The following is a 25,476-nucleotide window of genomic DNA, read 5'->3' as shown; positions in this document are numbered from 1 at the left end:
GAGCAGACATCTTGACTTTTGTTTTATTCTTCTGGGGAGGGGCCTAATGTTACAAACCCCTTCAAAATACTCACTGGATGAGTAACAGCCCACCTCCCCAATGCAACCAATCATGATGCCAGCCCTGGTTTTATTTTTATTTTTTTTTCCTATTTCAGATGCCAAATTTGGCCGCAACTTCTAAAACGTTTCACTGCGCATAACATTTTTCTATACTTTTCTTTTTTCTATTTTTTAAGCAAAATCGAGTCACCAGTTTTTACTTTTCTTAAAAAAGAAAGAAAGAAGGAAAGAAAGAAAGAAGCCTGAAGAATTGCTTCTCTACTACCTAGCTAAAGTCATTTCTCCATTATAAAATTGTACTGATTTCATATTAACAACAGCAATCGCAGTAGTTGTAGGAACAGAGAAGTGTTAGGAACCTGAAAACAAAACCTTCACAGTATTTTCACTGTTGGCTATTTGCAAGGCATTAAAAATCTTCCAGAGATCAAGAGATACCACACAGCACTTCCAGTAACTTCATATCAACCAAATCATTTTTTTTATTGCCACTACTTTTTTTTTTTAAAAAAACAACCCACTGCAGTGAGAAGATCCTGACCTTAAAGGTCCTGCAGCAAAACTACCATAAATAGCTTTTTGCTCATTTATTTGTGGGGCATGCTGTGATATATTGACCTTATTACCATCATGGATTTAGCCCTTGGTGGCTGTGAGCATAAATCAAGTAGAGTTAATAGGAAAGTATTAAATTTAACACAGTAGGATTGAAGGGAACAAAGCTACTTTGGTAAAGTTGCTGGTAACTAGGAATATCTGAAAAAACATCCTGGTGGGAAAAGTTGACGTTTAGGGGCAATGTTGCCAAAATCTGCTAATGGAATATCTTGACATGGAATCTTTTGAAAAGACTGTCCTTTTTTCCCCTACATCGACAGCCAATCCTGATGTCCTTGCAGCCAGGACAAAGAGAGAGAATAGAAAGTCGTAAGATCACGATTGTTCTACTTCACCTCCGGCTCCAAAACCCACCAGGAATAACCGTTTTAACTTGGAGGGCAAAGTTCTGCAAGTGGTTGGTATCCCTTTACCTCTGCTCCGTTGCAAGTGTCAGTTTTGTAACACAGAGGAGAACTCATAGGAGGGGAAACAAGAAAGCAAAGCGAAAAAGAAAGCATAACCATAAGTTTTGTGTCCTTGGATTGATTGCGAGCACCAGTGACCTCCGTTCGGCAAAAGTACTGCTCTGCCTTTAAAACAGAGCGTGTACTACAGAGACGGGGAATTGGGTTTCCTTTACATGGAGTCTCCAAGAGAATCAGAGTCATCCAAGGATAGAGGCAGGTACAGGTCCTGTAAGAAGAGAGGGACAAGCGTTAAATCCCACAATTAGCCCGGGTGGCATCAAGAGGAAGGAAACAACAGCAGACGGAAACTTCCTTTGCATGGATGAAAAGCTGGCATGGGACAGAATAACAGAGTTGGAAGGGACCTCGGAGGTCATCTAGGCCAATCCCCTGCACTAGCAGGAGTGTCTATACCAGTGATGGCGAACCTATGGCATGCGTGTCAGGGCATGCGAGGTGCTGCCCTGTTAGCTGGCCAGCGCGCATGTGCTGTGTTCACCCTTTTTTAAAGCCATTTTTCGCCCTCCCCAGGCTCCAGAGGCTTTATAGGAGCCTGGGGAGGGCAAAAACAGCCTCCCCTGCCCCCCCTGGAGGCCTTCCGGAGGCTTCATGAGCTTCCCTAAAGCCTCCGTCGTGCAAAAAACCGCCCCTACGGGCAAACCAGAAATTCAGGAAAGGACTTCCGGTTTGCTCGGAGGGTCTTTTTGAGCACTCCGAAGGCTTCAGGGAAGCCTCCTGAAGGTCCCTGAAGCCTTCGGAGTGCTTAAAATGACCCTCCAAGCTCGGAGGATCATTTTGACTGCTTCGGAGGCTTCAGGGAAGCCTCCTGAAGGTCGCTGAAGCCTCCGGAGGGCTTCCGGGGGGGCGGGGGAGGCAGTTTTCGCCCTCCCCATGCTCCTATAAAGCCTCTGGAGCCTGGGGAGGGCGAAAAAAGCATGCAAAAATGGGGGGGGGTCGCGCCTGTAGTGCGCGCATGTGACTGGGGGGTTGTCGTGCATTGCATTATGGGTGCAGCACGCCTGCAAACGACCCCCCTGCGCTCCCCCCACTTATGGCACGCGAGCCAAAAAAGGTTCGCCATCGCTGGTCTATACCCTCTCAGACAAAGGGCTGTCCAGTCCCTTCTTGAAAACCTCTGCTGATGGGGCACTCACACCATTAGGAAATCCCTCCTTCATTCTAGGTGCTTCTCAACATTTCTGAAGGTATCAATGCAGAGACGCTGCGCTGATGGAATCCCCTTCACCGTATCAAAACTAGACTATTTCTGAAGCTGATCTTTTATACAACCTAATGATGAAGGTTTTCCAAATGTCAACTTCATATATTCTATGCTGAGAGGCATGCATTTCCACTTGGCATGCAACGAATCTGAAATTTTGTTCATGTGCAATAGGGAACGCAGATAATCGTCAACCTATGACCACAATTGAGCCCAGAATTTATGTTGCTAAGTAAGATGTTTGTTAAGTAAGTTTTGCCCCATTTTATGACCTTCCTCGCCACAATTATTAAGTGAATCACTGCAGTTGTTCAATGATTATTACGGTTAAGTCATTTGGCTTCCCCCCTTGACTTTGCTTGTCAGAAGGTTGCAAGAAGGGACCACGTGACTCTGGGACACTGCAGCCGTCATAAATAGGAAGCAGCTGCCAAGCATCTGAATTTTGATTACGTGACCATGGGGATGCCGCAATGGTCATAAGTGTGAAAAATGGTCATAAATCACTTTCTTCAGTGCCATTGTAACTTCTAGTCCAATCCCCTGTTCAAGCAAGCGACCTATACGGTTTCAGACAAAATGCTTCTCCAATTACCGTATTTTTCAAAGAATAAGCCGCACCGGAGTATAAGAGGCACCAAGGTTTTGAAGAGGCAAATAAAAGAAGCACCGAGAGCTCAAATACAGGTAAGGAGGGCAGGCGGGCCCTCCGGAGCACCGTACCGGAACGGTACCCAGTGCTCCCGGCAGGCACCAGTCCGCTTGTATCGGGGCGTACCGCCTGCAACCCACCACTGGTGCCCACATGTGTACTTGTGTGTGTGAGGAGAGAAAGGACGTGGGAATTTAGAGGATGTTAACAGTAAAACCGAAACAACTCTTACTAGCAGTCCTGACCAGCAGTGGGTTTCAGTTATTCTTTATTATTATTAAAAGAGTTTTTATTAAAGATTTTTACCTTTAAAAACAGAGAGAAAACCACAACAAAAAAGGAAGAAAAAACAAGACAAACATAACAATATAAAGTAGTTATACAGCCCTCCGTATCGGCATTCATGTTTAGCCTTTGTAATTCGCCATTAATGCTACATTGCCTTCCTATCGATTTTAACTCCTGTACTCATGTAATAACAATAGTACTAACACTTGTATTAATATTAATTGTTCATATCACCATTATAATTACATTGTAGTCAATACTTTAAGTTTGATAGTAATTAGTAACTTTGGTTAATTTTTATTCAATACTAGTTTAGAAAAAAAAACCACAAAGACTTCAATTTCCTGTTTTGGTTTCTGTTTTCTAGCTACTTATAAATTCTACTCTATATTTTATAGAATTCTGATTCTTCTCTTTCTCTTAATTCCATGGTTTCACTTATTCTTATCACCGGTTCGCCTCGTACACACATGCTCGCTTCGTGTGGGCCTCCATGGTTCGTGCATGTGCCCGGCCTTCTGTGCATGTGCTTTGCTCATGTGTGCACCTTCCGTGCATGTGCCTGGCCTCAAAAATGTGGTTAAATAGAATGGTGGGCCCACCCGTGCTCTCCGCTACCGGTTCGTCTCAACCACTTCGAACCGGCTGCATACCACCTCTGGTCCTGACCCAGAAAACAACAGCACCAACAAAATGTAATTCTAGAGTACAGATAGTCCTCGATTTACAACAGTTCATTTAGTGACCACAACGGCAGTAAAAAAAGTGACTTATGACCATTTTTCACCCTTACAACCATTGCCGTATCCTGGAGTCACGTGATTTCCTTTTGCAGGCCTTCTGACAAGCGAAGTCCATGGGGAAGCCAGATTCACTTCACAACCGTGTTACTAACTTAACCACTGCAGCAATTCACTTCACACTTGTGCCAAGAAAGATCGTGAAATGGGGCAAAACTCATTTAACGATTTTCTCACTTAGCAACCGAAATGTTGGGCTCGATTGTAGTTTTAAGTTGAGGGCCACCTGTACAGCTTGCAGAGGCAACATTAGCTTCAGGGCCATTTTAAAAGCACATCCAGCCCAGTGGCGAAATTCAATTTTTTTTACTACCGGTTCTGTGGGCGTGGCTTGGTGGGCGTTGTGTGGGTTGGTGGGCATGGCAGGGGAAGGATACTGCAAAATCTCCATTTCCACCACAGAGGTGGCATTTTCTAGTTCTCCGGATGCTCAAATTTTCCGCTACCAGTTCTACGAAGTACTCAAAAGTTCCGCTACCAGTTCTACGAAGTACTCAAAAGTTCCGCTACCAGTTCTACGAACTACTCAAAAGTTCAGCTACCAGTTCTACGTACTACTCAAAATTTCCGCTACCGGTTCTACGTACTACTCAAAATTTCTGCTACCGGTTCTACGAACTACTCAAAATTTCTGCTACTGGTTCTACGAACTACTCAAAATTTCCGCTACCGGTTCTCCAGAACCTATCAGGACCTGCTGGATTTCAACCCTGATCCAGCCGCTGTCTTAGGACTTGTTTCCTACAATATCTCCCATTCTTTGAGGTCTTGCCAGGGACAAAGCTCCTGAGAGTTAAGATTTCTGACAGTTCTATATGCAAACTCATTCGAGTGACCTTCAGCCAGACTCTCTCTCTCTCAACTCACTCTACCAGTAATGGTATTCTATTCTCTTCACTACCGGTTCGGTAGCGGGAGCGCAAGCGCTGTGATGACATTAGGGGTGGGTGGGCGGAGCCTTGTGCCGCTGCCACTACCGGTTCGCGTGAACCAGTGTGAACCGGCAGCACACCCCCTCTGCGCTCTACCCCCTATATTTGTTGTTGTTGGGAGGCTGAAAAAGAGGAAGAAGGAATGCAATTCCCCTTGTCTTGGATTCCTGGAAAAAAGTGGGAAAAATGATGTTAACAAATAAATAAGTAAAGGACTGGCACAGTTGGGAAAGACAACATGGCTTCTGAGTTGCTAAATGATCGGAAGTCCTATTTGAGGTAGAAGCTTTCTTCTACCCTCACAGAGATCACCTCAACACAGTTTCATAGAAGATAGAATAAACAGGGTTGGAGGGGAAGTTGGAGGTCTTCTAGTCCAACCTCCTCCTCTAGCAGGAGATCCTATATTAGCAGCCCCCAACCAGTGTGGAACTGGTTCCACGGAGAAAGGTTTTTCCATGGGCTGGAGGGGGCATGGTTTTGCATGCTGCCTGCATCCCTTGGATGCGGCTTCACTCATTTGCATGGACTACTGTACTTTTTGGAGTTTAAGACACACCAGACTCACCAAGATTTTGAAGAGGTAATTTAAAAAGGGTGGGGGATTTTGCCCTCTCTGGCCCGCAGGAGCACTCTGCAGGCCTCCCAAACCTTCTGTATGACCTGTTTTGGGGAAAAATGGAGCATGCAGAGAGTTTTGGAAGCCTGCAAAATGCTCCTGGGGGCCGAGGAGGGCAAAAATAAGATGTGGGGGGGGGGGTTTGGGCCCATTCTTTGCAAAAATGATTTGTTCAGAGAGTTTGGGAGGCCTGTAGAGCACTCCTGGGGGCTGGCGAGGGCAAAAATGAGTAGAAAACAGCCCATTTTTCACAAAAACAGGCCTGTTTTTTGCAAAAACAACAACAACAACGGGGTGTGCAGAGATTTTGGAAGATCTGCAAAATGTTCCTGGGGGCTTGGGAGGGCAAAAACACCCCCGTTTTTGTGAAAAATGGGCCCCTTTTCACTCATTTTTGCCCTTCCCAGCCCCCAGGAGCAATCTACAGGCCTCCCAAACCCAAGTTTCACGTGGCCAAAAATGCTATATTCAATGTATAAGAAACACCCAGATTTTCACCCTCTTTTTTGGGGGAAAAAGATACGTCTTATACTCCAAAAACCGGTAACTTCAACACTGTAAACTGCTGGAAGGAGGTTTAGTAAGGTATAAGAAACGTAATACCTTGTGCTTACGGAGGCTTCCTGGACTAGTAGGTGTAGAGATTGGGGATTGCTTTGATTTCGGTGTGGAAAGCTGGCTGCTTGATGTTCCATTTGCTGTCAGGGAAGAAAAGGAAAAACACTCATGAAGAAAGATCAACATTTTTTTTAAAAAAAAAACCTCAATTACATTCTAGTTTGTGAAATCTATAGCTGGCAAACAATGAATTGGATGGTTTCACTTTTCTGGCTTCATAAGTATTATAGGGCAATTCTGCATATCGTTTCTCTGCTATGCAGTATTATACTAATACTCTGAATTTGCCGATTAGCCAGAAAAACAGTAGGAAAAAGATAGAGGTGGAAGGCTAGGTGAATAATTTCAAATACAGGTAGTTCTTGACTTAACCACCACATTTGAGCCCAAAATTTATGTTGCTAAGCAAGACAGCTGTTAAGTGTGTTTGGCCCAGTGGTTGGTTTCAAAAATTTTTAGAGCCTCTTCTATAGGTGTGCCCTGCTTTGTGGGAGTGGCTTGCTGGCCATGTGACTGGGTGGGAGAGGCTTGCTGGCCATGTGACTGGGTGGGCGTGGCCAACTTGTAAAATGTGGTGAAACTCACTTAACAACGCTCTTGCTTAGCAACCAAAATGTTGGCTCAGAAACTCTGGCATTTCAGGCACGCAAGTCTTAAAGCTGTCAAGTTACAAGCCCCTTGCACCCCTACGCCCTTAGGAAAAAAAACCCAGGGGTGTTCAAACTTGACAGCTTTAAGACTTGTGGACTTAAACTCCCAGAATTCCTCCTCCAGTCATGTTGGCTCAGGAACTGGCATTGAAGTGTACAAATCTTAAAGCTGTCAAGTTACAAGACCCTCGCACCCCCAACCCTTTAGAAAAAAACCCAAGGGGTGTTCAAACTTGACAGCTTTAAGACTTGTAGACTTCAACCCCCAGAATTCCTCCTCTAGTCATGTTGGCCCAGGGACTCTGGCATTTGAAGCACGCAAGTCTTAAAGCTGTCAAGTTACAAGACCCTTGTACCCCTAACCCTTTAGAAAAAAAAAACCCCATAGGAGTGTTCAAACCTGACAGCTTTAAGACTTGTGGACTTCAACTCCCAGAATTCCCCCTCTCGCTCTTCATCTTGATGATGTGTGGACGGGGAGGGGGGAAGGGGGGGAGGCAGCTGGAACTGGTTCCAAATGGCACTGTAGGTTTGTGGAACCACTTCTATAGAAAAGGTTAGAACTGGCAGGAACCCACCCCTGGTTTGGCCCCATTATATGACCTTTCTTGCCACAGTTGTTAAGCAAATCTCTGCACCTGTTAAAAGAATCACTTGGTTGTTAAGCAAATCTGGCATCCCCATCGACTTTGCTTAACAGGTCGCAAAAGATGATATCATATGAGCGGGACGCCAGTTGCCAAGTGTTCAAATTTTGATCATGTGACCATGGGGATGCAACGGTTGTAACTGTGAAAAAATGGTCTAAAGTTCCTTTTTTTTTTAGTGCCACTGCAATTTTGAATGGTCACTTAAACAAATGGTTGTAAGTCAAGGACCACCTGTAATATCTTGTAAAGAGGAAGACAGATAACTGGAATTACAGAAAAAAATGCCATTTTTTTTTCTTTTTAATCTAGCCCTGAGATCACGCTAAACTAAAATGATTAATGGTTAAGTTTGATTGACTTAATAACTAATATGTGAATTATTTCCCAATGTCTCTATTTCAGTTTTATAAGCTGTTTAAAATGCTCTCAACATTCGACTTCTTTGAATCACTTGCAATTTTTTGTTATTAAGATAAAGGTAAAGGTTCCCTTCACACGTATATGCTAGTAGTTGTTCCTGACTCTAGGGGGCGGTGCTCATCTCCGTTTCAAAGCTAAAGAACCAGCGCTGTCCGAAGACGTCTCTGGGGTCATGTGGCTGGCATGACTAAATGCCGACGGCGCATGGAACCCTGTTCCCTTCCCACCAAAGGTGGTCCCTATTATTCTACTTGCATTGTTTACATGCTTTCGAACTACTAGGTTGACAGAAGCTGAGACAAAAAATGGAAGCTCATTCCGCTACATGGCACTAAGGATCCAAACCGCTGAACTGCCGACCTTTCTGATCGACAAGCTCAGCATCTTAGCCACTGAGCCACCGCCTCCCTCATTTTTTGTTATTGTTTTTGTTATTATGATGCCTTATAAAAGAAGGCTATGAACCATCTCCAACCAATTCCTGGATTCCATTTTGCTTTCTTAAATCTGATTAAAGCATGAAATGGAAGGAAGGAGGGACGGAAGGCTACGCCTGCTTTTTTCTTGACAGAAATCCACGAGGTATAAATCTAGCAGGGCTTAATTGCTTCATGAACTCCATTAGAGAAGCGCATAAATTTAAATGCCAGGCCTCACATATTGTGCCTGCTGTTGTTGTTCTCCATGGAAACTGTTCATCGCTCTGCAGTTTAGAGAAAAGAAACTCAGTCTAAGCTAGAACTGCAGACTGTAATAATAATTTATACGAGAGCAGCACAGCCCATCAAATGTAGCCAGGAATCCTGCGTAAGCATTTCCGTATAATAAAGATTTATCTTTCAAAAAATCTTTGGGCTTATTGTGGTTCATGGTGAGGCTTGACAATTGTATTTGATGGACTGGTTCTGGTAGGGCCAATTACTGAACTTTAACTGAATGAGAATCAACAGCCTGGTGCTTTCTTGATGTGAGAAAAGCCAGATGTTTCAATATTTGCTGATGAATTTTCTTCCAAGATCATTAAGGAAACGGGCATTTTGCAAAAGGATAAATCAGTTGGTTTCTGTTTGTATGGGTGTACATTTTTTTTTCCAAATTGGAGTCAGGGAGTTCAGAATCTCAGCCTATAGTGCCCTTGTTGCAGAAAATGACAGGCTTAGACTTCTCAGGATACAGGAAAAGTTTATTTGGCAGCCAGGTGCAGAAACGTTAGCCCATGGCTAACATTGCAAATTCTGAACAATCTTTATTATTGATGCACGCATTCTTATACATTCTCAAAGACAGTGTAACACGGAAACACTTAACTCATTTCTTATTGGTTACCTTGAGGAGAAAGCCTTATAAGGAGATGGGGGTCTTACTTCTCCTTTTGTTACAGGTATGGGCTACGTGCCATTAACGAACTTTATTTGAACCTTGTGGTTTTGGACTTTTGACATAGGGACATTTGCTGGAACAAGTTGTGGTTGAAGGCTGATGACATTTTCCTGTCCCTTTAAGCAAGCTTCCAACTGTCCCTTTTATGCCACGTCTTCATTCTTATATTTTAATCCATATTTTATTCTACTTTACCCTGATTGCAAACCTATGGCACGCATGCCATAGGTGGCACATGAAGCCCTGTCTGGGGCACATGAGCCGTTGCCCCAGTTCAGCTTCACCGTGCATGCCTGCCTGCCTCCCGCCAACCAAATGATTTTCGGATCTCTGCCGGACATGCGGGAGACACATGTGCATGTGTGGGGGAGGGCAGGGGGGTCAGGCACGCATGCATGAGGGTGGGGGAGCACAGGGGGGAGCGGCACCCCCCACAGCCCATTTTTGGTCCCAGGAGAACTTCAGGAAGGCCTGCTAGGTCCGAAATGGGACACGGAGTGGGGTCGCACGCATGCGTGGCAGGGAGCAGGGGGGAGATCATCACACACGCATGCATAAGGGGTGGGGCGCATTGTATTACGGGTGTGGGCACATACACACACGCTTTAGCACAGATGCTCTTTTGGCACGCAAGGACAAAAAGGATAGCCATCACTGCTATAGCGGTATGTGGGAATAACCATGAGAGACAGAAGGAAGAGATGCAGCTTAGACATTTGTCATAAAAAAGATATCTCAGCCCATGAAAGGAAAAGGGATGTGGGAAGCATCTAACTCTAACCCTCCCAAGTTTTCTGGAATGTAACAAGTAAAGGAGGGAGAAGTGCTTTGGGACTGCTGTTGTAACCTTACAATGAACGTAATGCGAGGACTCATGGTTCATGCTTTGGGTCTGTATTATCTCAAAGGGCTGACACAGGCTAATAACTGCTGAAATTAGCACGTTCATCATTCTCCATCACTACAATTCATAGTAAGGTGGAGGGAAAGCAAACACATACTACAATCTCTATTTGCCATTAATCTCTGCAAATGCATTATTATGGTGTTCTCTTGGCAGCCGACTGCGATGGCTAGTTCTTGTCTCCTGTGGTTTTCTTTTTATTAACTTCACACTCTAGCCTCTGGTTCTGGAATTCCCAGTGATAAGAAATAAGAGTTGGAAGGGATCTTGGAGGTATTCTAGTCCAACCCCTTGTCAAGCAGGGGGCCTATTCCATTTCAGACAAGTGGCTGTTCAGTCTCTTCTTGAAAGCCTCCAGAGATGGAATAGCTACAACTTCTGAAGGCGAGCCATTCCACTGGTTGATTGTTCTCTCAATTGTTAATTATTAGGAAATTTCTCCTTAGTTCTAGTTTACTTCTCTCCTTGATTAGCTTCCATCCATTGCTTCTTGTCTTCCCTCTTGGTGCTTTGAAAAATGGGTCTTCTTTGTGGCAGCCCCTCAAATATTGGAACATTTGGATGATTTCCCCTCCAATTGCTGGATTAGCTTTTTAGATCAGCCAGTTTGAGGCTGCCATCTGTGGGGACAAGTCAAAGCATCCTATATGGTGTTTCCAAATGGAATAATTGCGGTTTTATTCATTGCATCCTCATTTAGCATTAATATCCCACCCCTTGCACAAGTGTCTCTTTGAATTTATTATGGTGGAGGTTTTTGTATAGTTGCAAATCTTAGCATTGTGGAGTTGAAAGGGATCACATCTTAAAGTTGCCAGTTTGAAAAATGCTGGTCTAATGGGTTTTCTTGCAAAGTTCTTAAGATGTGCAGACTTCAAATCCCACAATTCTCCAGCCAGCATGAATTAAAGTCTGCCCATCTGAAAGTTGCCAAGTTTGAAAAACATTGGACTACGTGATCTTTTGATCTCCTCAAAATCCATGATCCAATAATTGCATCTGATTGCCATTGGTATTACTTTATAATTGATACTTGCTGGAGACTGTGTCTGGCATGTTTAAATCATCATTTACATGATCAGTTTTATTACACGTCATATTTTTCAGGGAAAACTCAACAACTTATAATAATTTGGGTAAATTCTATGCTTTTTCTTGGGGAGCGTAGTCTTTTGAGCTTTCCCAGGGAATCTGGAATTTGTCACTTTGCTTGGAAAAAAGGCCATGCGGCAGAAGTCACGTTGAGTCATCAGAAGAAATTCTATGCCGAAGGAAGATGGAGGTTTTTTTAAAAAAAAATCACATTAGCATCACACTAGTGCTGTTCATTGATCCAAGTTATTAAAAGGCCAATCAATTTAAGCCTCTTAACTTTTGACTTCTGTCTTCTGGTACTCTTTGCCAAAGAAGCAGCTGTGTAGTTTAATGTTACTTATTTATTTTGCGGGGGGGGGGGAATACAAACACTCTTGTGGTTACATGAAGCTTTTTGTGCATCACAATCCACTTCTCTAGAGAGAATAACCTGCATTTACTTCTTCCTTGCCAGGCGTGAAAGACCAGATCCATACCGGATGGTTCAATTAAGCTGATTTATTGCTGAAAGCCTACGCACAAGAATCTTCTCAGCTAGTGGTCAGCACCTGGTTAGAGTTGGATAAGAGTTAACAACACTCAAGGGGAGTTAGACTGAATTTGCTTGTCCTACATAGGGATTCTACATAGGAATTCTAGAGGGATGCGGTGGCTCAGTGGCTAAGACGCTGAGCTTGTCGATCAGAAAGATCAGTAGTTCGGCGGTTCGAATCCCTAGTGCCGTGTAATGGAGTGAGCTCCCGTGACTTGTCCCAGCTTCTGCCAACTTAGCAGTTCGAAAGCACATAAAAATGCAAGTAGAAAAACAAGAATCACCTTTGGTGGGAAGGGAGCAGGCTTCCATGTTCCTTCGGCGTTGAATAATGCTGGCCACATGACCATGGAGACATCTTGGGACAGTGCTGGCTCTTCGGCTTTGAAATGGAAATGAGCACCATCCTCCTAAAGTCAGGAACGACTAGCACATATGTGCGAGGGGAATCTTTACCTTTACCTAGGGATTCTAGGCTAATCCCGCTTTTCACTCTGCCCCCAAGTTCTGCTATTCCTTCTACATTCCTCAATTCTTAGCTGTCGTTAATTAATTAATTGATGGTTGAAAATGAGTGTATAAGCTGCATGGTCTTTTTTTCTATTGTAATATTTTATTATTATTATTTTGATCAATTGTGCAAGTACAGTAATGTTAGTCAAGGAATTTGAATGGATGCTTGGATGTTATCCAAGCAGAATTATATTTGAATTCAGTCATCCTTGGTTCATAATCCAAACAAACGGATTTAATATTATGAGAGCAAACTTCTACCCATGCAATTGGATTTCTCCTATACTCAAAACGACACTATAGAGCACTGCACATCAAAACAACTAGACACAAGAAGAGTTTTTCCCAAACGCCATCACTCTGCTAAACAAATAATTCCCTCACCACTATCAAAGCATTCACTAAGGCTGCATTACTATTACTATTAGTCTTCTCATCGTTCCTATCACCCATCTCCTCCCACTTATGACTGCAGGACTGTGCTGCTTGTATCCTTACAATTTATAAGGATATTGATTGTTTCCTGATTGCTTATTTGTACCCCATGACTATCATTAAGTATTGTACCTTAGGATTCTTGACGAATGTATCTTGTCTTTTTATGTACACTGAGAGCATCTGCACCAAAGACAAATTCCTTGTGTGCCCAATCACACTTGGCCAATAAAGAATTCTATTCTATTCCATTCTATTCTATTCTATTCTATTCTATTCTATTCTATTCTATTCTGTAACATCAGTGCTTAAAATAGTTGAAGATTCCTCTTCCAATCAATAATGAATGAGCAATCCTCAGCGTAAATTCTAGATCTTTATTTGAATGACCTAGATGTTCCACCTTGCTCCAAGCTAATCCAACTTTCCTCTTTCTAGTCTTTGCAAAAAGCTACCAAAGTCACATGGTAGGAAGACACTTAATTTCTAAACTTGCTTACTTTTTAGAAAGGAAGTACCTATTTTAATTTTAAGAAATCTCTTACCATATTACCAGACCCTCCAAGCATGGTGGCACAGCCGCATTCTTAGGTCCTTCCTAAAGGCCAGATCTTTGGGGTCGATCTAAATTCTGGAAGAACTATGTTCCAAAAGATTGCTGCCATTTTCCTGAATCTTGTCAGATTCCTTAATAGACGAGACCCATAATAATCTCTTCTGCAGGATCTAATGGTCTAGATAGATGTACCCAAGGATAGGTAGTTTTTCAAATATCCCTTATGCCTCACCTCTTTACTACTGGTTCTGTGGGCGTGGCTTGGTGGGCATGATGTGGTGTGGCTTGGTGGACATGGCAGAGGAAGGATACTGTAAAATTTCCATTTCCTCCCAATCAGCTGGGACTTGGGAGGCAGAGAATAGATGGGGCGGAGCCAATCAGAAGTGGTATTTACCGATTCTCCAAAACTACTCAAAATTTCCACTACAGTTTCTCCAGAACTTGTCAGAACCTGCTGAATATCACCTCTGATACAGTCCTGGTATTGCAGACTATGTGCTCTATTCTTTCTGTTTGCCCAAATTCACTGGCACGGAGGATGTTATCTAGTTGGGTAATGAAACTTCTGCAAGAAAACTACCAAGCTGAGAGGGCACCAAGGATGCCTCATTTCAATCCTGAACTAGAAACATGATCTTCTACGCATCTCACTGTAAAGCTTCTCCAGATAACATAGTCTCTGTTTCTTCCATAGGGTCCCAATCAGAGTTGGTATTCAGCCAGTTCTGACAGGTTCTGGAGAACCAGCAGTGGAAATTTTGAGTAGTTTGGAGAACCGGCAAATAGGCTGGCCGCGCCCCTGCTGCCTCCCACCTGATCTTCTTTTGTTGCCCTGAACAGGAGAACGTAGCTGGAAAGCAGGTTAGTAGGGTGGGAAGGGAATGGCGATTTTGCAGTATCCTTCCCCTGCCACTCCCACAAAGCCACAACATGCCCAAAAAGCCATGCCCACTGAACCGCTAGTAAAAGTTTTTGAATCTCATCACTGGTCCTAATCATCTCCCACCTTGGTAAAAAAAATAATGGAGGCCTACAAGGAAGATTAACGCTACTTTGCAGCTGTGTCAGTTCCGCTGAACTACTGCCAACAATTGGTGTGACAAACCAGAGAGATGGACATTTTTGTCTATTAAGGTGTTTTTTTTTTGCCCAGCTCAGAGGTGAAAACAAACAGTGCATTGTCGTTGTTAATTTCTTGCCTCATGTGAGCCTCTTCAGCTACTTGACTTTGCCTGAACACAAAATACCCTTCTTTGTCTATAGGAGATTGAATAATACTTTCTATTGTTGGCAGATTGATCAGCCCACTCTTAAACTAGAAACTGCACCAAGCATGTTATCTTGCCCGGTTTTCTCTGAATATATCAGAGATGGGGGGAAAAAAAGAATCAATTCCTTCCCATTGTGAAAGGAAAATTCCAATAGGAAACAAAGGCAACAACACAAGCAAAAATTCTTACTTTTAAGAGCAGAGGTTTATTGTTTCTAATAATTTGGAACATTAGAAATGAATAGATATAAAAGATATAATAGCAGTAACGCATTGCATTATCATATTAATGCCAATGAGATATAACAAGTCCTACAAGGACTGCTATAAACCAAAGAGCTCCGAGCCGATCTTGAACTAAAAAGTGAAAAAAAAGCTTCCAACGATTGTGCGGCTCATAGCTGAGCTGAGCGATCCTCAGAAGCTTTTTATTACTACCGGTTGACAGAACCAACGGCAATTGTCCCTACCGGTTCGTGCGAACCGTTGCGAACCGGTAGCATTTCGCTCCCACCCCTCGGTTTCTACCCATTGCTTCTTGTTCTGCCTTCAGATGCTTTGGAGAATCTTCTCTGTGACAGCTCCTCAAGTATTGGAAAACTGCTATCACATCATCCCTGGTCCTTCTCTTCATTCGACTAGACATACCTAGTTCCCTCCATCCTTTAACATACGGTTTAGCCTTCAGACCTTTTTATCATCTTCGTTGCTCTAACCACATACATGGTTCACAATTGACTGTCACTATCTGTGAACACCTGTGTACATTACTTTCAATTCCTCGTTTCCAACAGTTTCATTCTTCCTGTTTTAAACGGGAATCCATACAAATGCATATTTTAGAAAAACATATTTCACAGTTAGCAACGGTTCAGCAGGATTATAAATATTTCTGGTAAATTTTGAAATCATCCTAGCTGAAAACTTTGGTTCATATCTCTTTCTTCTGGAGCCTTCTATTATCCATAGGACTTATTGAATCTAATAGATCAATAGGCTATGTTTCTTGATTCTCACACCATCATAGGATGGGAACGAGCAAGAAAGATTCCCATTATTGTTTGGAGGTAGCAGCTGTTCCTTCTCTTCTAAAAGATGCTTCCTTTCTTTTTAAAAAATAAATAAAATTAGAGGTTTTTTTTAAAAAAAACCAATAAATTTTAAATAAATAAAAAATAAAGAGATAAAAACTAACAAAAACTAATAATTAAAATAGAGGGGGAAAATAAGGAATGAAAATGAAAGCAAAGCAGAAAGAAAAGGAGAAGAAATGAGTATTAGATATGTTTGCCATCTTGAGTTATTACTTGTAAAGTAATAAAGGTAGGATAAAAATCTAGTAAATAAAATAAATAATAAATTAATAAAAGAAAGAAAAAGAAATATAAAAATGACTTCCAACTCTCTTTTGCAACAGATAGCAGAATGAATTCATATTAACCTCTTACTCTATGTTTACAACACAACTTTCATTTTTTCTATTACATACTATCGGTATTTTTTTCTAATTATCAAATAAAATCCATGTATCATAATTTCATTTTTTCTGACACACACGCACACACACACACACACACACACACACACACACACACTGCAGAAGGGCTTCTGATCATCATTGAAATTAATCGATGTCTTTTCTGGAATCAAAGCTGTCTATTGCACATCTCACCCAGTTCCAAGAATTTCATCAAACTGTAGAATAACTATGATTTCCTACTCAAACTGTGATATATTATAACACAGCATTGTTGCGGGGCTATTGTGAAGAACAAAGCAACTAAACAAGCACAAAGACTTTGTGCTCCCTCCCTCCATAAGAATCCCATTGAAATCCTCTTTTCCTTTGTAGAAAAACTGAAGCCACATTTTTATCGAATCAAATGAGAAATGCCAGGGGAAAAGATTCATAATATTGGGCTCCAATTTTAAGGAAGTGCTAGTCAAAGTTTTGAAGCGCATAAGCCAGGGGTGTTAAACTCAATTTCATTGAGGGCCATATCAGGGCTGTGGTTGACCTTGGGATGGGTGGGTGGGTGTGGCTGATTGGGTGGGCGTGGCCAACTGGGTGGGCATGGCCAGCTTGACACCACTCCCCAAATTGCTGGCATGTTTCCTCTTCGCAATGAGTATACCAGGACGGCCCCGTAGGCCAGGTACGACCACATCCTGGGCCGGATCTGGCCCACAGGCCTTGAGTTTGACACCCCTGGCATAACCAGTTTGTGAACTGAAGAAGCTTCTTGGGTGAAAAGCAAAATGTTTTTAAGGAAAAACAAAGTCCAGCTGCCTTTTGAAAAAGCACCTTTGGGTCAACCAGCTGTGTTTCGTGGTTAAGGCAGCAGGCTAGAAACCGGGAGTGTGTGAGTTCTAGTCCTGCCTTAGCCATGACAGTCAACAGGGTGACCTTGAGCCAGTCCCACTCTTTCAGCCCAGTCCATCTCACATTTCGTTGCTGTGGGGAGGAAGTTAGACATGTTGACCGCCTTGAGTTATTTGCAAAAATAACAAAGTCAGGATGCAACGAAATAAATAGTTTAAAATAGTCTTTCTTCTGGAATGCAGATGACACAACTAATGGCAATAAACTGCAGTAGCAGCTACCGCTACTGTCTTAGTCAATCACTTCACTCCGTTCTCCAAGCCTAATCCGGTGAGTTAGAGTTTGGATGGACATCATCGGCAAGATTAGCCAGCATGGGGACAGAAGGCAGCAGAAATAAGCAAAGACCAGGTTATTTCATGGACTCTTCCATAGCATTGGAATTGGTCAGTCTCCAATCCAAGAGGGACATGTTTCTCAATTAAGTTAATTTATCCCCTAGATCCATGAGGAGCTCATGTTTATTGGTTGGAAGAGAACAATCACTCACCATCCTGAAGGTTACCTGAATCAGCTGGTGATTTGCTCCGGCGCAATGGAGCTGGGCTTTTTGCAGCGCTCTTCTGTGGGGTTGGAGATGACTTGCTTCCTGGGGTGGTAGGCGGGGGGTTTGCTTTCATTACTCGACACTCTGTAAGGGAAACAATAAACAGAACACACTCACAAGAGCCTGGCAAACGTGATGCTTTTTGGAACTGAACACCTATATCCATGATGGTGAACCTGTGGCACAACCACTGCCAGCTGCTCCACAGGCTTCTGATGCGCAGATGCGCGCAGATGTCCTAGCTAGTCTTAACGGGTGCAGGAGCCCCAGGAAACAGCCTGAAAATGGCCTGAAAAACACCCCCCAAAATGGCCTGAAAACCAGGCCTTTTTGGAGCCATTTTCAAGGCTGTTTTCTGGGCTGTTTTTTGGACCATTCTTGGCCTGAAAATGCCCAGAAAACAGCCCCAAAACAGCCTGAAAACTTCATAGAAAACGGCCAGAAAACAGGCATCTGTGCACCAGCCAGATGGTCTTTGCATTTCCAGTCCTGGGTGGGTGGGTGGGTGGGTGGATGGATGGATGGATGCATAGATGCATGGAAGGAAGGAAGGATCGATGGGATAGATACAGTAGATAGATAGATGATAGATAGATAGATAGATAGATAGATAGATAGATAGATAGATGATAGATAGATATAGATAGAGATGGATGGATGGAAGGAAGGAAGGAAGGAAGGAAGGAAGGAAGGAAGGAAGGATAGAGATAGAGATAGATGGATGGATGGATGGATGGATGGAAGGAAGGAAGGAAGGAAGGAAGGAAGGAAGGAAAGATGATAGATAGATAGATAGATAGATAGATAGATAGATAGATATGGATGGATGGATGGATGGATGGATGGATGGATGGAAGGAAGGAAGGAAGGAAGGATAGATGGCTGGAAGGAAGGAATAGATGATAGATAGATAGATAGATAGATAGATAGATAGATAGATAGATAGATAGATAGATAGATAGATAGATAGATATAGAAGCTGTGGAGGAACTTCAATTCCTATGTAGCATAGAAACTGATACAGAAAGATGTGACATTCACTCTCCCAAACACTCCAAAACATTTGGAAGATAATAAAAAGAGAGGAAAACCAGGTGAAAGAGATCCAGATAATGATAATTTCTTGCAAACGGGGACAATTCCCACAAAAACAAGGATGTCTGTCATAGTCTGGAGAAGCAATCTGCCATGAACAACAATCTTGCTTAGTTCTTACAAGGTATTAAACGTCTTTAATAGATTCCAAATGAATCAGGGTTTCTTAGCCCAGAGATGGCAGGAGGGGCAAATGTGTGAAGTCTTACACAACTGCCAGGTTTTCTCTAAAGGGAAACTAATAAGCAGATTTATAGAGGGGACAGTGTGGCAAGAAGCCAAAAAGACTTTGATGAGATTTACAATCTTCTTGTGAAACAGAAAACATTATTTCTTGTCTGCCTTCAGGTGCTTTGGAACATAGATTGACCCCCCTCTTCCTTGTGGCAGCACCTCAAAAACTGGAAGACTGTTATCATGACGCTCTAGTCCCGTGAGGTCGCATGTCACAGGTGGAACGCAGAGCCCTCTCTGAGGGGCACATGAGCCATCACCCCAGCTCACCTCCACCGTGCATGTGTGCAAGCCTCCTGCTGGCCAGCTGGTTTTGGGGTCTCTGCCATGCATGCATGGGGGGGCGCATGTGGGAGACACACATGCATGTGGGGGGTCACGCATACATGCGTGGGGGGTGGGAAACATGCATGTGTGTGTGTCATGCGTGCATTGCATTATTTCAGCACCCAGTTTCTATAGACTAGCTGTAACTGTCCTTCATATGTTTTAGTCTCCAGGCCTTTAATACCTTAGTTGCTCTTCTTTGCACTTTTTCCAAAGTCTCAACATCCTTTTTGTAGTGTGGTGGACAAAATTGGACACAATATTCCAGGTGCGGTCTTACTAAGGTTTTATAAAGCAGTACTAAGACCTCACAGGAATTTCAATTGGGTTCCAATTATGGTGGTTGGGATCCAGTGAGATGCATAAAATGCAACCTGAATTCTATTGTGAGTCTAAGCAATTTTATTGCATATAAAATGTCTAATACAAATGCAAGATAACTCCCAATTTAGTCAGAAGATACCCTTCCCCTTTAAAATAATAATAATAATAATAATAATAATAATAATAATAATAATAATAATAATAACAACAACAACAACAACAACAACAATAACAACAACAACAACCACATACTCAGCTGCTGTAAAAAAATCGAGCAGACTGACTATAAAATACGTCACAATTCAGTGGCACAAATGATCCACTGGAATTTGTGCAAAAATTATAATATTAAAACAGCAACAAACTGGTGGGAACATAAGCCTGAAAAAGTCATCGAGGGTCAGATGGTCAAGATCTTGTGGGATTTTCGCATACAAACGGATAAAATACTGGTGCATAATACACCAGACATCACACTGGTTGAGAAAAAGAAGGTTACAATCATAGACATCGCAATACCAGGTGATAGCAGGGTCGAGGAGAAGGAATATGAAAAAATCGCGAAATACCACGACTTAAAAATCGAAATCCAACGATTATGGCACAAACCAGCAGTGGTAATTCCAGTGGTAATCGGCACACTGGGTGCTATTCCAAAAGCACTGGAATTACATTTAAAACAGTTAAAAATTGACAAAATCACCATCAGACAAATGCAAAAGGCCGCACTGCTTGGATCCGCACACATATTACGAAAATACGTTACGACGTCCTAGGCCCCTGGGTGGGGCCCGACTAGTAATTAATGCCAAATCCGGCGAAACAACTGGCCGCTGTGATACAATTCTGTTGATGCAACAACAACAACAACAACAACAATAATAATAATAACAACAACAACAACAACAACAACAACAACAATAATAATAATAATAATAATAATAATAATAATAGTGGAAGAGATTTTACCATTTTCATCCAGAGAAAAGTCATCCTGGGCATAGCGGAATTTTTCTGGGCCACAAGCGATAAATACATCATCATCACCAAAGAAATCATGAAGGCAAGTTACCTATCGAAAAAAGAAAGTCATTGGTTTAGCGTGAGTTGGCAGCATTCATTTTATGGCTCAGATTTCTTGGAAACATTAAACTGTTTCTCTCTCTCTACCTCCGGTATCTCTATTTCCCTTTACACAAACTACAACACAAAATGTAATGTCGACTTGGCATAAAAAGAGTCGTCCATCATTTAAAAGGGCGGTGGGAGATCAATTACTTTGAAATAATGCAATGGTATGTTAAGCTTTCTGTTTTACAGGTTCTATTTCATGCCAAATGAATAACCGGGCAATTTCTTCGCATTGGCTTCATTTTACCAGTTCCTGATTGTTTATGGGATTGCAAAACTACCAACGCTCTCTGGGCAGGTTGCAAGAGTAGAACCTGACATTTTAGATCAGATGGCATTAAAATGGAATATGCACGTCTAATAGAATAAAGCCACTTTATTGAATCTTCGGGTATGGGGGAATCTCATCCTTGGTCTTATCTCATCCTGCTCTCTACTAGAAGAGAAGATGAGATCGTTGATAGTCTATCCTCAGAGTCAACTTGAGTCTGATGACCTTGACTCCCCATGTCTGAAAGGCCTACACCAGAAACCAAGACCGATGAACCAAGTTGTCTCAGAGGATAAAGCCACTTCACTGAATCTTCTGGTACAGGAATCTCCCTCTTGGTCCATCTCATTCTGCTCTCCACTAGAGAAGAGGAAGAGATAGTTGATAGTCCAGTCCTCAGAGGCAACTTGAATCTGGTGATCTTGACTCTCCAGGCCTACACCAGAAACCAAGACTGATGCACCAAGTTTCCTTTGAAGACATAGGTGGCTCATGCTTGAGGCTCAATGGAGAAGTAAGTCCTTCTTGTTAGTAATAGGCAGGAAGAATTCAAAAATAATGTAGTCTCAAATCTCTGACCTACTTGACATTTAAGCCAGCCTATGGTTCTAGAAGTTCTAACTTAAGACCCAGAGTTTCTCCTAAAGGTAAAGGTTCCTCTCGCACATATGTGCTAGTCGTTCCTGACTCTAGGGAGCAGTGCTCATATCCGTTTCAAAGCCTAAGAGCCAGCGCTGTCCAAAGGAGTCTCTGTGGTCATGTGGCCGGCATGACTGAACAACAAAGATGCATGGAATGCTGCTACCTTCCCACCAAAGGTGGTTCCTATTTTTCTACTCGCATTTTTCGAATCACCGAACTGTTGACCTTTCTGATTGACAAGCTCAGGGTCTTAGTCACTGAGCCACCGCGTCCCTAGAGTTTCTCCTAGGCCAGCAGTGGCGAACCTTTTTTGGCTTGCGTGCCAAAAGTGGGGGGAGCGCAGGGGGGTTATGGTGGGCATGCCACACCCATAATGCAATGCACAACCCCCAGCGCGCATGCGTTCATGACAGTGCTCCCGCCCATTTTTGCATGCTTTTTTCGCCCTCCCCAAGCTCCAGAGGCTTTATAGGAGCCTGGGGAGGGCGAAAACAGCCTCCCCTGTCCCCCCCAGAGGCCCTCCGGAGGCTTCAGCAGCTTCCCTGAAGCCCCCGGAGCACAAAAAAACGCCCCTACGGGCAAACCAGAAGTTTGGGAATGAACTTCCAGTTTGCTCGTAGGACCGGTTTAAGCCCTCCAGAGCCTTGAGGAACCTTCAGGAGGGCTTAAACTGGCCCTTAAACTGGAAGGCTCCAGAGCCTTCCCTGAAGGCTCTGGAGGACTTAAATTGGCACTATGAGCAAACCGGAAGTCCATTCCTGAGGACGAAAAACAGTCCTATAAAGCCTCTGGAGGCTGGGGAGCGCGAAAAATGGCCTCAAAAAAAGGCTAAAGTCAGCTGGCCAGTGCACACATACGCGCTGGCCAGCTGACAGGGCAATGCCTCGCGTTCCCTGACAAATGGCTCCGTGTGCCACCTGTCACCATCCCGGTCCTAGGCAGAATTAAAATACCACATAACAAAACAATTTTACTTTCCCTGCTTCATGCAGTGGAGCAACAAAGATGAGGAGTATAATAAATAAGAAAACAAGAAATATTCCTGTAAGCTTCTTGACAAGTACAGCCATGACAACTTAATTTTAACTTGTAAACTATCACTTACAATTACACGGTGACAAGAAAACTACAGTCCTGGAAATAAGCATTTCACAGTCATTCCTGCCACCTCTCTTTAGGAACTTAAAATATTAAGGTGTCTCGGAACTAGAAACATGCAGCGAAATAAGACCGTAAAACAGGGAATTCCCTTAGAAGATGTTTCCAGATGTCTTTGTTGTTGTGAAACACTTTGACCATAAATTTGCTAGAAATATCACAGAGTTCAACATTTATTAATTTAATGATATGTTATTGTTTGGCTGGCCTTCCTGTGCATCCCTTGGCCCACAAAGGTGATCAAGAAGCGTATATAAAACCAGATGTATTGCTGGCAGGCAAAAATCACAAAATTCTTACTTATTTTGTCCAAATGGAAATGGCAGTTATACTCAGAATAGGAGTATAGTGGTAGGATTCAGCCGGTTTGCATCTATTGGGGAGAACCGGTTGTTAACTTTCTAAGCAGTTCGGAGAACCGGTGGTTGGAAGAAATCTTCTTTTGTTTTTTCCCACTTTACAGGGCTAATCCTGTAAGGAAGGCAGGAAGGAAGGAAACATTCTGGTGTTGTTTCCAGCCTAATCTTTATTGCCCTGATTACAGAAACTGCTTCTCCGGTTAACCCTGATTACATTGTAACAGCTAAGACCCATCAACATGAGTGACGTTGAGTTGGCCACGCCCACCCAGTCACATGACCACCTATCGACACCTACCCAGCTGGTCATTAGGGCAGAGAACTGGTTGTTAAATTATTTGAATCCCAACACTGGTTGGACACCACCTCTGGACACCATCAAAGCCAACAGCAGTCAGAGCATTAAAAAAACAACAACTGAAACCACTGCATAAGATCAGAATATGTGAGGAGAGGAAACCCATAGAATTGCTGAAAATTGGACACAGTTGAACAATTAGCATATATCAGCTGTCACAAGTTAGACCATTAGCAAAGAAAGACTCTCCGACTCCTGGTCATAGAAAGTGCACTTTACTAGAGCCCAGCAGTTATAGAGTAGCAAAGCCGAGTCTGGCATTTCACGCCCAAAGAGTGTAGTTAACATTTCCCTTTGGGTCTTATTTCCCCCCTTCCTTGGTTACGGTTGAGTGTCCAATAGAATTCATATTAATTATTTTGGTAACAGGCCCCAGCTGCACAACTTGTTTCCCCAAAAATAAAACAGGGTGTTATTTTCTTTTGACCCCCCCCCGAAATAAATCCTTGGCCTTATTTTTGGGGAGGTCTTATTATTTTTGAGGTACAAGAGGCAGTGGGCGAGGTCACCTCATGGCTGCTGCTGTGTTGTGATATTTTCAGAGAGAACTTATTTTTGGTGGAGGGCTTATTTTAGGGCATGCGCTCAAAAGCCCGATTGGGCTTATTATCTGGGGAGGCCTTATTTTCGGGGAAAATAGGGTAGGCTTGAAGGTGTTGCATTCCATTGGATGACCTTTCAGCAGGTTGCAGCTCTTACAGGATGGCATGATGATCTTCCCTTTCCTTTCCTCTATCCTGCCCCCTTCTATCCCACCCTGCAATTTCCTCCCCCCACCCCCATTTCTTAAGAGAGCTAAGCAGGGACGGTGCAGCAGGACGGCAGCTCTGAACGGTTGGCTGGAGTATCATGGGGCAATGACCAACTTCTCAAACAAATCTGAGAGTGAGATTCTTTAAAAGGAATAACTACAGGTAGTCCTCAACTTACAACACTTCATTTAATGACCATTCAAAGTTACAGCAGCATTGGAAAAAAGTGACTTATGACCATTTTTCACACTTACGACTGTTGCAACATCCCCAAGGTCATGTGATTTATATTTGGTTGCTTGACAACTGACTCGCACTTATGACCGTTGTAGTATCCTGGGGTCATGCAAACCTCTTTTGCGACCTTCTGACAAGCAAAGTCAATGGGGAAACCAGGTTCACTTAATAACCAGGTTACTAATTTAACAACTGCAGTGATTCACTTAAGAAATGTCTACAGACTTTACTTCTCTAAAGACCTGTAGCCAACAAAAAATGAAATTCACAGCTCCCTTTCTCAGAACGAGAGCACCAACCAATCGCAAAATCTGGAAGGTTGGGAGGCTGGAAGAGCATACTAGAAGGAGACCATGGGAAACCACTTTTGAATTTTTACCAAGGAAACATGCCTATGTCTATGTGGTCATTAGGAGTGAAGCTCAGGTTGAAATTTAATATCCTCCCACAATCCATGCCAGTTCTATATTGAGCCTAATAAATACTTTACTTCTAAAATAGCTGACACTCTTTAAAAGACGGGGATCCAGTTTGTGTTCGTATTAATCAGTTCTAATTATACAGAGCAATTTGTCCGGAAATAGAATTCTCAGGGGAAAAACTAGCAAAAGTACCTCCAAAAAGACATGCAATACTTCATTAATGGTTCTAAATGCTTCTTTGTGCTGGTAGCAATCATGGCCAGGAAAGAGAACAGCTGATTTTCAAAAAGTGAGATAACTGACACAGCAGAGAGAAAAGTTGCAAAATTTATTGGCTGCATTTCCCCACCAAACAGTCAATGGTTTGTTTGTCCAGTTTTTATTGTATAAAAAAGCACAATAGGTGGTATTCATATATTCTGGTAAGCAGTGAGCCTGAGTTTGTAAATTACAGACAAGTTGGTTGCAGAGAAGCTATGTCCCAAAATCACATTATGAATAAAGTAAGCCTGCATGAGTAAATAAAAAAAGGAAGGGAATGGGGTAGAGTGGAGTGGAATGGAATAG

At 42.8% G+C, this 25,476-nt stretch overlaps 1 protein-coding gene across 2 annotated transcripts in view; it reads right to left on the bottom strand.

Annotated features, from left to right (window-relative positions):
- Positions 1-152: 152 nt before the first annotated feature.
- The window catches only part of DCX (doublecortin), a 98,774-nt gene continuing 73,450 nt past the window's right edge, over positions 153-25,476 (bottom strand). Inside the window, exons 5-8 of one of the 2 annotated variants that reach the window (XM_081964026.1) lie at positions 20,549-20,651; positions 17,543-17,683; positions 6,247-6,341; positions 153-1,356 (exon numbers count right to left, since the gene is read on the bottom strand). In XM_081964026.1, the coding sequence (XP_081820152.1) occupies positions 1,300-1,356; positions 6,247-6,341; positions 17,543-17,683; positions 20,549-20,651 (396 nt within the window). In that variant the 3' untranslated portion in view covers positions 153-1,299. The remainder of the gene's footprint in view (positions 1,357-6,246; positions 6,342-17,542; positions 17,684-20,548; positions 20,652-25,476) is intronic. The other variant, XM_081964027.1, reaches the window with a different exon arrangement.

This window comes from Natrix helvetica, assembly GCF_964273705.1.
Source record: "Natrix helvetica genome assembly, chromosome: 11".
Lineage (NCBI taxonomy): Eukaryota > Metazoa > Chordata > Lepidosauria > Squamata > Natricidae > Natrix > Natrix helvetica.
This window is presented reverse-complemented; position numbering and strand designations above follow the sequence as displayed.